The 13,617-nt window shown below is 41.8% G+C and overlaps 2 protein-coding genes across 2 annotated transcripts in view; both read left to right on the top strand.

The window, feature by feature from the left end:
• Positions 1–13,617, top strand: part of LOC146626784 (SH3 and cysteine-rich domain-containing protein 2-like) — a 38,607-nt gene that overhangs the window by 23,503 nt on the left and 1,487 nt on the right. The window contains exons 4-9 of the mRNA XM_085360792.1: positions 8,037–8,121; positions 8,314–8,426; positions 8,547–8,610; positions 10,607–10,662; positions 10,817–10,905; positions 13,247–13,298. Of these exons, the coding sequence (XP_085216918.1) occupies positions 8,037–8,121; positions 8,314–8,426; positions 8,547–8,610; positions 10,607–10,662; positions 10,817–10,905; positions 13,247–13,298 (459 nt within the window). The remainder of the gene's footprint in view (positions 1–8,036; positions 8,122–8,313; positions 8,427–8,546; positions 8,611–10,606; positions 10,663–10,816; positions 10,906–13,246; positions 13,299–13,617) is intronic.
• On the top strand, positions 1,043–4,303 carry LOC146626785 (uncharacterized). Its single transcript, XM_085361750.1, has 4 exons — positions 1,043–1,270; positions 1,345–2,380; positions 3,854–3,968; positions 4,170–4,303. The coding sequence occupies exons 1-4, from the start codon at positions 1,209–1,211 to the stop codon at positions 4,301–4,303; spliced, it is 1,347 nt and encodes a 448-aa protein (XP_085217876.1). The 5' UTR covers positions 1,043–1,208.

Below are 13,617 nucleotides of genomic sequence, written 5' to 3'. Positions count from 1 at the left end.
TGATAATTGGGGTTGGTAGATGGCAATTGTTTATCAGTAATTTCTGGTATGGTGTGCTTTGACCTTGTGAAATATTTTTGTATAGAAAAACATCTCGTGAATTTTCATGAGATTGTTTTAATCTAAAAATAAAACACAACCTTGAAAGTGTTGTGTTTTTTTTTTAAGTACAACTGTGCTAAAAGTAATTCAGAGATTAAAGCGATTTACCTGATATATTATTTTCAGCATATATGTTACATCCCCCAGGAGGATGTCTCTTCTCCCTATTAACCCTTTGTTTTGTCCAGGCTCCACCTCCTCTGTCCTGATTGGATGCTGTGCAGAGTCCGGCTGATTGGTAATCAGCAGAGCACTATTTAAGGCCTGTGGAGCTGTGCTTCTGGGCCCTCTGGCCATTTTGGTTGCCATACTGGTGCAGGCTTGCATGCCTTTGTATTTTGTGTGAGCATTATTGTTTCATGTTCAGACTGCTTGTAGGGGAGAGCTGCCTTTTGTTTTGACACCCTGTTTTCTCCTGTTTATGTGTTGTTAGGTAGGTTATGGTTATAGGTTGTATATTTTGTTTCTTTGGAGTTAGGTAAGTTTCTTTTATTTCTACGTCAGGGATGTTTTGTTTGTTATGTTGGCCTTGGCTCTCCCTGACGTTACACCTCGGTCTGAACCCACGTCCCATCACCAGTATTAAATAAACCTTTTAAATTTACCATCTTGGCTCCTCCTTCTCTATCCACATTTATGTTCGTCCCTTCAACCCCCTAGACTAGCCAGGGGACGTAACATAAATTGGCGGCTCGTCCGGGATAAAAGTCCTGGTTAATCCATTTGTGGATGGTGAAGGTTTGGAGTTGTTTGTTTCTGCTGGTGTATTTGGCAGAGGTAGTTAGTATGGCAACTGGTGTTTTTGCTTTGAGTGCATTTTTGAGTAATCCTTCTTGGGAGGAGCTAAATGCGTGTAGAAAACGTGATTTGTTTGCTATAGCAGCACACTTTGAGTTAAATGTATCAAGGCAAATGGTGAAAGAGGACTTAAACTGCTGTTTCAAACAAACTTGTGGAAGAAGGCCTGCTTCCTGTTTCTAAATCACCTCGTTTGCCAGTTCCTCTTGACAGGACCCTTAATGAAGGACTGAAGCCTGCTGTGTTAAAGGACCAAGGGCAAAACCCTGCTGCTGTGGAGCAACAAATGGTGGAAAATTTAAGCACTAATGGCTCACCTTCTTTTGCTACTCCATCTTCTCCTCGTTCAAGACAAGAAGTATTACTCAAGGTACGTTTGGCTAAATTACAATTTGAGGCTCAGGATAAAGCCCAAGCTCGTCAGGCAGAGTTGGAACTTCGCAGGTTGGAAGCAGAGACAGAAAAGGTGTTAAAGCTGAAAAAGTTGGAGCTGGAGTTGCAGATTGAAAGGGAGGTCAGACTGCGTCAGTTGGAGTTACAGGCACAGACTTCAAGAAGTACTACTACTCAACCTAGTTCTGCAAATTCATCTGTTGGTGAAACAACCTCCTCCCCTGTAAACCCAGGTGGTTTCAATGTGAGTAAAAACATTGTGTTGGTACCTCCATTTCGTGAATCAGAAGTTGATACATATTTCAATGTGTTTGAACGTGTGGCTGCCTCATTGCACTGGCCGAGAGAAGTTTGGCCATTGCTTCTTCAGTGCAAATTGGTAGGCAAAGCACAAGAAGTCTGTTCTGCTTTGTCTTTGGAAGAAAGTTTGAAATATGATGTAGTGAAGTCTGCTATCCTTGCTGCTTATGAACTTGTTCCCGAAGCGTATAGGCAACGCTTTCGCAATCACAAAAGAACAGCAAATCAGACTTTTGTAGAGTTTGCTCGTGAAAAAGCTACTCTTTTTGATAGATGGATAACAGCAAGTAAAGTTCCTGACTACAACTCCTTACGTGAACTGATACTGCTGGAAGAGTTCAAAAATGGCCTGCCAGAACGCATTGTTGTACACCTTAATGAACAGAAGGTTTCCACTTTGAAAGAAGCAGCTGTGATAGCTGATGAATTTGTGCTGACTCATAAAACTGTTTTTGTGCAGAAACGTGAAGTTACCACCAGAGAACCTCCCCCACGAAAGGATCCTTCAAGCCCACGACAGACTTTTGCTCCAAGGACTGAAAGGGAATGTTTCTATTGTCATAAACTTGGTCATGTTGTTGTTGAATGTCCCGCTTTGAAGCGCAAGAACCAGTCACCAAAAGGAGTAGGCTTAATTAAAACCATCCGTGCTGAGAGAAGGGACCAAAGTGAAGGAGTTGATCCCTGCTTCAAACCCTTCCTCTTAGATGGCACTGTGTCATTGACTGGGAAGCCTGAGGATGAAAAACCCATTCGAATACTCAGAGATACGGGAGGGTCAAGATCTGTGATTTTTATCTGATGTATTACCCCTGAGTGACCATTCCTCTTGTCATGGTAGTATTCTGATTCAAGGAGTTGAAATGGGCTATGTCGAAGCTCCTTTGCATTATGTACACATCAAGTCAAAGTTGGTTAATGGCATCTTCTCTGTGGCAGCACGCCCCTCACTTCCCATAAAAGGGGTGCAGTTCATTTTGGGAAATGATATTGCTGGTGGAAAAGTGCAACCTGTTCCCGAAGTAATAAATGATCCAGAATCAAACTTGAAGAGCAACGACCTAGCAACATGTTTCCCATCTGTTTTTCCTGCTTGTGTTCTCACCAGGGCTCAAGCAAGACGTAAAGCTGCAGAAATTGATTTGTCAGACTCTTCGTTGGCTCTGGCTACAGATGATTTGCAAACCCTGATTGATCTTAAAAGTGGTTCAAAGGATACTACTGAGAAGTGGAAGGATCTACATCTTCCACAGTTAGACTTGCCAGTCACACGTGAAAGCCTTGTTGCTGCTCAGAAGTCTGATCCCTCATTGACTAAATGCTTTACTTCTCTTTCTGAAACAGGAAATAAAAAGGCTTCTTATTTCTTGGAAGATGGGGTCTTGATGCGCAAGTGGACTGCCCACCCAAGTCTAACAGCAGACGTAGAGGAAAGCTGTTCTGATGACTGTGACTGGAGCACTACTTATCAGATTGTTGTGCCTCTTGAGTATCGTCACTACGTAGTCTCCCTTGCACATGAGCACCCTCTGTCTGGTCATTTGGGAGTTACAAAAACGTACAACAAGATACTCAACCATTTCTTTTGGCCAGGATTGAAGGCTGATATAGTTGAGTTTTGCCGCACTTGTAAAACATGTCAGATTGCAGGAAAGCCAAACCAGACAGTTCCTATAGCTCCTCTTCATCCTATACCAGTACTTGGTGAACCTTTTGAACGTGTCATTGTGGACTGTGTTGGTCCATTGCCCAAGACAAAGAATGGTAATCAGTTTTTACTGACTGCAATGTGTACTTCGACTCGTTTTCCAGAAGCTGTCCCACTCAAAAGAATAACTGCACCTTTGGTGATTAAAGTTTTGACAAAGTTCTTCACTACTTTTGGTTTCCAAAAGTAGTCCAGACAGACCAAGGAACTAACTTTCTGTCTAAACTTTTCAAGCAGGTCATGCAGACTCTGGGGATTAAGCATGTTGTGTCAAGTGCATACCATCCTGAGTCTCAAGGAGCATTGGAGCGCTGGCATCAGACACTCAAGGCAACATTGCAGAAATACTGCTTGGATACTGCAAAAGAGTGGGATGAGGGAGTACCTCTGATGGTGTTTGCCATGCGCGAAGCTAAGCAAGAGTCCCTTGGGTTTAGCCCAAATGAACTAGTGTTTGGTCATTCTGTCTGGGGACCTTTGAAGTTGTTGAAAGAACAGTTCTTGTCAACAGACCATGTTGTGAAAACTAATGTTCTGGATTATGTTTCACAGTTCAGAGAGCGCCTCCATAAGGCCAGGTTGGCAGCTGCAGAAGCCCTCTCCTCTGCTCAGGGGAAGATGAAGAGTTGGTATGATAAGAAAGCCGTTCCTCGATCTTTCAATCCAGGTGACAAGGTTTTGGTTCTTCTACCAACTGCTAGCTCTGCATTGTCTGCCCGCTTCTGTGGACCATACCAGGTGGATAAGAAAGTAAATGACACTGACTATGTGATTAAAACCCCAGACAGGAAGCGTAAAACACGCTTGTGCCATCTCAATATGCTCAAATCTTTTCATTCTAGAGCTGACTCTCTCTGTGGTCCTGCAGATAAGTCTGTGGCATCTCCGTCCGAGCCAATCTCATCTCCAGAACCTCTCTTGTTGAACTCTTCCTCAGGATTGAGGTCAAGTTTAGATGAAGACGGGCTCAAACTTTGTGATGCCAGCTACCAGAATGCTTAATTCTGAGGTACTGTCCCAGTTGTCTATATATCTGTCTCACTTGACCCGTGAGCAACAGTTGGACATTGAAAGGCTCGTCACCATTCATTTAACACTCTTTGGGGACATGCCTTCCCGTACTACTGTAATAGAGCACGACATTGATGTTGGGAATGCCGTGCCTATTAAGCAGCATGCTTACCGTGTGAATATGGCAAAAAGGGAAATGATGAACACAGAAGTAGACTACCTTCTGAAGCATGGATTGGCTATCCCAAGCTATAGTCCATGGAGTTCTCCGTGCCTGGTTACGCCAAAATCAGATGGAACACCTCGCTTTTGCACAGATTTCCGCAAGGTAAATGCAGTAACAGTACCTGATTCCTTCCCACTGCCCCGTGTTGAGGACTGTATTGACAGCGTCGGATCTGCTGCTTATGTGAGTAAGCTTGACCTTCTTAAAGGTTATTGGCAAGTACCTCTGACAGAAAGAGCATCAGAAATCTCAGCTTTCGTAACACCTGATCACTTTTTACAATATACAGTTATGGCATTTGGAATGAGAAATGCTCCTGCTACCTTTCAGAGGTTAATGTCAACTGTATTATCTGGTGTGGCAAACTGTAATGTTTATCTTGATGATGTGGTCATCTATTCTTCCAGCTGGTCAGAGCATGTTGACACCTCAACCACTGTGTTCAAGCGTTTAGCTGATGCTTCCTTGACCCTCAACTTGGCTAAATGCGAGTTTGGTAAGGCTACAGTGACCTACCTTGGAAAGGAAGTTGGGCAGGGCAAGGTTCGCCCAATCAGTGCAAAGGTTAATGCCATTCTTAACTTTCCTGTGCCAACAACACGCCGTGAGCTGCGCAGATTTCTGGGGATGGTTGGTTACTACAGGTGTTTCTGTAGGAATTTTTCTGAAGTCGTAACACCACTGACAAACCTGTGCAGCCCGAAGGTACCATTCATTTGGAGTCTTGAGTGTCAACATGCTTTTGAATGTGCAAAAGGTCTTCTGTCGAGTTCACCTGTTCTTGTCGCTCCAGACTTTTCTAAACCTTTCAAGCTTGAAGTGGATGCCAGTGAGGTGGGGGCTGGAGCTGTTCTTCTTCAGGATGATGGACAAGGAGTGAGTCATCCTGTCTGCTTCTTTGGCAAGAAGTTCGATACTCATCAAAGGCGGTACTCGACAATTGAAAAGGAGACTCTGGCCATGCTTCTGGCTCTTCAGCATTTTGACGTGTATGTGGGATCTACTTCCCAACCTGTAGAGGTCTTCACTGATCACAATCCTCTCGTGTTCCTCTCTCGTATGTATAACAACAATCAGCGACTGATGAGGTGGGCTTTAATTTCACAAAACTACAACATTGAAATAAAGCATAAAAGAGGATGTGAAAATATTGTGGCCGATGCCCTCTCAAGAATGTGATGGTGTAAGGTTAACAAACTTATACGTTTGTTTTTCTGGGTGGGGGTGTTACATCCCCCAGGAGGATGTCTCTTCTCCCTATTAACCCTTTGTTTTGTCCAGGCTCCACCTCCTCTGTCCTGATTGGATGCTGTGCAGAGTCCGGCTGATTGGTAATCAGCAGAGCACTATTTAAGGCCTGTGGAGCTGTGCTTCTGGGCCCTCCGGCCATTTTGGTTGCCATACTGGTGCAGGCTTGCATGCCTTTGTATTTTGTGTGAGCATTATTGTTTCATGTTCAGACTGCTTGTAGGGGAGAGCTGCCTTTTGTTTTGACACCCTGTTTTCTCCTGTTTATGTGTTGTTAGGTAGGTTATGGTTATAGGTTGTATATTTTGTTTCTTTGGAGTTAGGTAAGTTTCTTTTATTTCTACGTCAGGGATGTTTTGTTTGTTATGTTGGCCTTGGCTCTCCCTGACGTTACACCTCGGTCTGAACCCACGTCCCATCACCAGTATTAAATAAACCTTTTAAATTTACCATCTTGGCTCCTCCTTCTCTATCCACATTTATGTTCGTCCCTTCAACCCCCTAGACTAGCCAGGGGACGTAACAATATATCACAAAAAGATGAAAGAAGAAAAAAATCTAAGAGCTTAAATAAAGCTGAGATTCTTTAGAAACTGTTTCTATTTTGTGTCCCTTTCATGAAAAACAAGGCTTTGAAATTTATCTCTGAGTCACGTCCTGTAGCTAAACTTGTTTCTCTTACTAAATAAAGAAACACAATCAGATATCAAAGGAGTACAGTATCAGATCTGTACTGGCAAGCTTCAGTTTGACAGTGACAAACCTTTGTGACGAATTAATGCAGACACCACGTGATTAAATCTTCCTGAAGGCAGGCATATAAAAGGTACAGCAGTGTTTTTAGACATTTCTCCAACAAATCATCTAATGCTTAGTGTAGTGCTAACACACTTTGCTTGTAAACGTCATGCTAACAAAAATTAACACCTTGTCAGATGTTGACTGCCACTGGTTAGTCAGGGGGGGGTCAGTACTGAACCACTGCCTGCTCATTCATCAGGAATGCATTCCTTCATGCTACAATCCATAAAATTTAAGCCTCTGATGGAAAAATATGAACAATATTTTGCATTTATTGCGTTCAAGACACATGAACTACCTTAGTATGTGCTTTGATAAATATCCCTTCATTTTTGCCATATTTTAAGGTGCACCTTTATAGTCTGTTGTCTCACACGACATCCCAGCAGTAATATTTTGCCTTTGTTACTTTGGACCATTATGCTTTCAGTCACCAGATATGTGTGCATATCTCTGTGATGCTAGTGTCATCTGACAGAAGAGTTGTATTTGATTGCCTGCATGCAAATGTGCTGCAGCAGCAGAAGACCACAGCCGGTGCCACTCCTGGTAGTTAAGAAGAGGAAAAATGAGGCTCTCAAATAGAGTGGTTCACCAAAATTGAACAATAGAGGACTGAAAGACATTCTGTTCTGTTGAGCACAAACAACATGAAAGCATGGAGCTATCCTGCCTTCAGCTTTTGGTGGTTTATGGCGGTGATGGTGTGGGGGAAGTTTTCTTGGCACATTTGGGCCCCTCAGTACAAAGTGAGTGTCATTTAAACCCCACAGCCTGCCTAAGTATTGTTGCTGACCGTGTCCATCCCTATTAAGACCACAGTGTACGCATCCTTTGATGGCTGCTTCCAGCAGGATGACACACCATGTCACAAAGCTCAAATAATGTCAAAGTGGTTCCCTGAATACGACAATGAGTTTGGTCTGCGTAAATTGCTTCCAGAGCCACCACATTTGAATCCAATAGAGTACCTTTAAGCTGTCGTGTAACAAGAGATTTGTATCACAGATGAGCAGCAACTGTGGGAGGCTGTCATGTCAATACAGACCAAAATCTCTGAGGAATGTTTCCAGCACCTTGTTGAATCTAAGCCTTGAAGCGCTTCTAAAGGCAAAAGAGGTCTCGTAGGTGTAATAAAACACGTTTTGCGTTTTATTTACTGCAGTATGTTTTAGTATTTTTCACATGGGTAAAAATTAGTTTTATTTAATTTGAATAAAACTCAAAGAAAATATATAATTTGCAGTTTTGAAAAGCACAAACAAGATTCTTTTGAGTGCATTCACATTTGAACCTTTTCAATTACTCAGAGTTCATGAGTATTTTCTGTAAGTATGTATAAGTATGTTCTGCTTTTCTTTGATAAAGCCTACAAAAGCATTTTTCCACTTCAAGTAACATTTCTCCCTTTCTCTTTCCTTCTCTGCTGTCTCTCTCCTGGTATGTCAGACAGGAGCTTTTAAAAGAAACTTCAGCTCTCCTCTTCTTACCATTGATCCACTGGGTGTGGTTAGAGAGGCTCCTGCTGCGCAGGGTGAGTGATGGAAGCACAGACTGATTTATCTCAGCAGCAAATAACTAGACTCCGAGGATGACTAATCACCATGTCTGCGGCCTTTAATGCTTTATACATGAGAGGCGTGCGTGTGTGCGTGTGTCTCAGTATAGTGTCATCTATAAAACTGCACATATGATGATCTTTTCCTTTTCGTCTGGTCATATGTAGAAGCAGATAATAGCACTGTTGATCCTGTGTATGAGGCCTTGCGCTACGGAATGACACTGGCTCAGTTGAGTCAATCCAGCTTCAGCAGTATCTCAGAATCACCCTGTCATGAGGTATAAATGCACACAGGCAGACACACACACATAAAATACACTGACAACCCTCATCATTCAGAAAAATCTATGTTGATATAATTTCTTGCAAGAATATTGTTCTTCCTGTCTTTATCATAGGAAGAAAAACTGCAAGACAAACTAGAAAACCAGCCTATAGCTGAAGAGGATCACATCCCAGGAAGTAAGTTAAATATTTTCTTGAATACAGGAAATGCATTTTGTTATGTTGTCATGCTAAAATTCCTTGAGGATTATTCTTAACATAACATCAGATCTCAATAGGGGAAAACAATCATGCTGGGTATCTGTTTTAATTGTAATGAAAAGTATCAACTTACAGAGGACTTGATTCAAAAACACACTGAAAATCAAAGTGAAAAAATTGATGTTTATTTTGCCAAAATTTAATTTCAGCAACTAATTTAATTGTATAGCCTCCTCAACATTGTCAGGCATGCTTCTAATGAGATGATGGATGGTGTTCTGGAGGTTCTCCTCCCAGATCTGGACCAGGACATCACTGAGCTCCTGGACAGTCTGAGTCAGGGTGCTGTTGCCTGGGCTGTATATGTTTGTGCCTCCCTCTCAAACCATCACTGACCCACCACCAAAACTGATCATGCTGCATTATGTGTTACAGGCAGCATAACATTCTCCAGCTCTTCTCCAGACCTTTTGACATCTCTCATGTGTGCTCAGTATGAACATGCTTATTTCTTTGAAAATCACAAGGCAGTGGACCTGCTTTTATTCTATGGCAAATGCCGGTCGAGCTCCATGGGTAATGAGCACAGGGCAACTAGGATACTGGGTTCTCAGGAACAGACTTCATGAGGGTGGCCTGACTGTTTGGTCAGAAGCATTCACACCAGTGTCCTGCTGGAGGTCATTTTTTTTAGCTCTGGCATCATCCTGTTCCTCTTTGCACAAAGGAACAGATACCGGTCTTTCTGATGGGTTAAGGACCTTCTACCACCCTGTTCAGCTCTCCTAACTGCCAGTCTCCTGGAATCTCTTCCAAGCTCTTGAGACTGCGCTGGGAGACACGGTGAACCTCCTGGAAAATGGTGCATATTAATGTGCCATCCTAGAGGAGGTGGACTACCTGTGCATACTCTGTAGGATGCAGGTATTGTCTCATGCTACCAGTAGTTTCTTATTCAGTAACAATTTCCCTTTAAAAAAAAAAGACTGGTTAAAATCTCATGCTGGACAGATATAGACATTAGTTGAGTATTTGTTCATCACTGTTGGGTAACTGGTCCAGAGTCCAGGGACGTCACTGTGCTTAGCCAAGAAATAGTCCCTTGCATAACCCACCTTCTTTTCTTTTAAAGCTATTTTTAATTTCAAGCGAACACTAAACAAATGAGACAGAGCATGTCCATGTGTGAGCTTTAGAGCTTCTGGTAGATGTAGTTTACTCTTTTTCTTTTTTAAGTTTTGACATTTTTCCTTGCTTCTGGCAGCTGGGCTCTAGTTTCAGATTGCGTTGCTTCAGACTCGTACTGATTGTTTACAAAAACAAACAACCCCCCCCCCCCCCAAAGTATTCCTTGTGTAGGGTCTTTGTGTAACATTTTATGACTACATACTGACAAAAGAAAAAACATGCACCAGTACATTGGTCCTGAAAGTGATACTGTATAGGTATTGTTAATGGATTAATCTAGAATTTGTCATTAAAACAACTTTATAGAATATCTGAATACTGAGTGAAAAAATGTAATGCATAAAAACACGTTTTGAAACAATACGTTACACAGTTTGAGTATTTAAAGAACAAATGTTCAGCTCTAATACATTGTGATGTGTTTCTGGTAAAGGACAATTGCTAAATAAATGTCAAAGAGTTAAAGGACCACATTAACATAATATACAGTACAGTGTAGAGGTGGTAGTGTGTGTCTTCTGCACTTTTCCTCTTTGACTTTAGTCCCAGGAGAAGAGTTCATCTCTGTTTGTACTGCTGCCACTTTATAGTGAATGACCTTCCCTTCTGCCTTACTTGTTTGCCACAAAGTGACAAGAGCTCTCCCTCTTCCTGTGTCTTGTCTTTTCTTTCTTTCTCTTACACCACCCCTCTTTCTTGATTTTTTTTCATTTTTTTTTTCTATGTGACCTTTCTTTGTCTCATGCATATTATCTGTCTTTGGTTTCTGTGTCTGTCTCTCCAGTGCTCACCCCTCCTGAAAGCGAGAAGGCTGATTCAGAAGAACGGGTCAGTCTAAAAGTGTGTAGTCAGCATTCCTCTGTTATTTCAGCTTCTTTTTTTTTTAATTATTACAAATGCATTCTGTCAAAAAATATTTTTATGTTTGATGATTCCACAAGAGAAGCATGCAAAAAAGCAATCTTGATTTTCCATCTGGTTTTTGTTTTGTTAGACTCCAAAACGAGTGGAGGTTCGCTCTATTCACACCTATGTGGCGCTCTACAAGTTTCTGCCTCAGGAGAAGAACGATTTGGAGCTGCAGTTAGTAAAATTCCTTTGTTTACTGTTTGTGTGTGTGTCATTTGTTATCAATATTGTTCAGTTCCGAGAGATGAGAAAATGTGTACCTGGACAAAATTTTACTGACATTCACCCACCATCTGCCTGCCCAGCAGGATGATTGTAGGGGGTTGCATGGTTCGGTTGGAAAGGGAGAGCTTGCTGGGAGGTCATGAAGGACAAACAGCTGCACTGTGTGTTTAAAAAAAAAAGGAGTTTTTGTATGTCAGTAGATGCAGGAATCTGCTGAGTGTAGAATTACACCCAACAGTAATCTGGAGGATAATTCTGTGCAAGAAGACAGCACATCAGGAATTTCTTTACATGGACAACAGTCCACTAAGAAAGCTCAGTAATGTTATAAGTGTTCAGACATTGCTGGATTCATCAGTCTGGTAAATTTATGGCATTCACTTACATTTCACTTAAATGTTATGTTTCTTATGGCTTTATATAGACAAAGTAGTTGTGTTTCTATTAATGAATATTATCTGAATAAACTCTAATTAACTGCATTTTTCTTGGGATTTCAGCACACATGTCTATGTTTGTACTGTACTGCATCAGCCACTCACAGTAAAAGCTCAGACAAACCGATATCTCTACTAGGTTGGGAATACCAGAACTATATGATAGACAAGTATTCTAATCTTTTTTTTTTTTTTTAAATAGCAACAGTTTATTAGACATCAGAGACTGCTGACTGTGCTGTTGTAATTTTATTTGATAAGTGTGCAGACACAAGTCAGAAGTGATAAGTAAATGTTGGTTGGAATAAAATAGCCTTTTATTGTTACTGTATATGTAAGGTGGAATTATGGGTGCTTAGTGCCAACTGTGCAGGAGTTTAAAAAAAATCAGGAATAAATAGCAAACAGAAGAAATATATACAAACTAGAAGAATACATATACAAAGCAAAAGAAAGGCACACTTTGGAGAGCAAAGTGTTTGGAAGCAGTGAAAAGGACTGTCTGAGTATAGAGTCTGTGTGTGAGCGGCCTGAGTGATGAGGGTTACTCAGACCATGACTCAGATTAATGAGATGGGTGGGCTGTGGTGTGGTGTGGGGGGTTAGTGTTTTTTAACAGTCTGAATGACCCAGGGGAAGAAGCTGTTGGTGAGTCTGGAGGTGTGGGACCTGATTGACATGAGGCACCGACCAGAGGGCAGCAGGTCAAACAGGTGGTGGGCGGGGTCACCTATGATGGCCCTGGGTTTTCTGAGACAGAAGGATCTGGCGATGGCCTCCAGGGGTGGCAGAGAGCAGTCAATGATTTTTTTATTTTTATTTTTTTGGGGGGGGGGGCCATTGTTAATTACCCTAATTACCCTTCCTGTTCTCATTTGTGGCCCCTGCGTACCAAACACCAAGGCAGTAGTAGAGCACACTCGCCACTGAGGAGCCAGTAGAAGGCCAGCAGCATCTTCCGGTCCAGGTTATTCTTTCTAAGGACACGGAGGAAGTTTAGCCACTGTTGGGCCTTAATAAGGTCAGCTCATTAAAGTTAGGTCAGCCTATTAAGATTGCTGTTGTGACTTTAATGGAAAACTGACCAAAGTACACAGTCCGGCATGAAGCCAGCTATTTCAGTTGCCTTCAGACTAATGGAAAGAAGCGTCTCAGGCTGCTGTGATATTTACAGGATTATACATAATAGAAGAGTGAACAATTACATAGTGAAGTCCATTTTCGTTATATAGCACATTAAAAAAAACCCCACCAAGACACAAATGGTTGATCAAAAGTGTTCCAGTTCAGGCAAACCCTTTAACACACACGCTAGCCTGAAAATGGTCAGTGTTATTCTGCTGCTGTATACTTACTGCTATTATTAGTATTTTGAATGACATTTGAAAAATTCTAAATGGTTTACATCAATGTAAAAATACCACCTCCACCTCCAGTTCTTACTTTGTAATAAGGGTTGATAAACAGCAGAAGTATTGTATCTTGTATTTCCTGTTGTCTATAGGTGCCAATATGCGTCGAATTAGTTTTCACTGTATGCCTCTGTGTGTTAGCCCTGCGACAGACTGGCGACCTGTCCAGGGTGTACCCCACCTCTCGCCCTATGACAGCTGGGATAGGCTCCAGCACCCCCCGCGACCCTAAAAAGGATAAGCGGAAGCGAATGGATTGATGGATGTTTATCTAACACTAACTGTTTTTTTGGGGGGGTTTTTGGGGCTTTTTTTGGTAAAAATAGAATAAAATTACAAGTGAACATCAAACCTGACACTATTGCTTTTAAAGTGGTAAAAATCCTCCTCAAGGGATACTCAGCTCACTGCACTCTGGTCTATATTCTATTTTCTCTGCAGGCCTGGTGACAGAATTCAAGTGACAGATGATTCCAATGAAGACTGGTGGAAGGTAGGCTTTATAAAACAGACTTTATATTGAAATGCACCGAAGTGTTATCTATTCACTAAGTCATTCGGAAGCATTACATTTTCTTTCTTTTTAACTGAGCCAGTGCTTTTGTAAATAACATATTTACTTATCCAGGGTATCTCAATATATTTATCAGAATCACACATGGGACCCTCAGCTCGACATCTGAACTTCCTTTCAAAGCAGAGCTGTTTGGTCACAGTAACAGAGTTGATAGTTGAGCCCTGAAGTAAGGCAGGTGTGACTGTTAGCAGAGCTAGTTAACATGAAGAGGAAGAGGACAGATTGCAATCTGTGT

The sequence above is a fragment of the Diplotaxodon limnothrissa genome, linkage group LG8 (genome assembly GCF_057381915.1).
Source record: "Diplotaxodon limnothrissa isolate DT_005_m linkage group LG8, D_limnothrissa_male_GT1.1, whole genome shotgun sequence".
NCBI lineage: Eukaryota > Metazoa > Chordata > Actinopteri > Cichliformes > Cichlidae > Diplotaxodon > Diplotaxodon limnothrissa.
The sequence above is the reverse complement of the archived record's forward strand: the minus strand, read 5'-3'. Positions and strand labels throughout refer to the sequence as shown.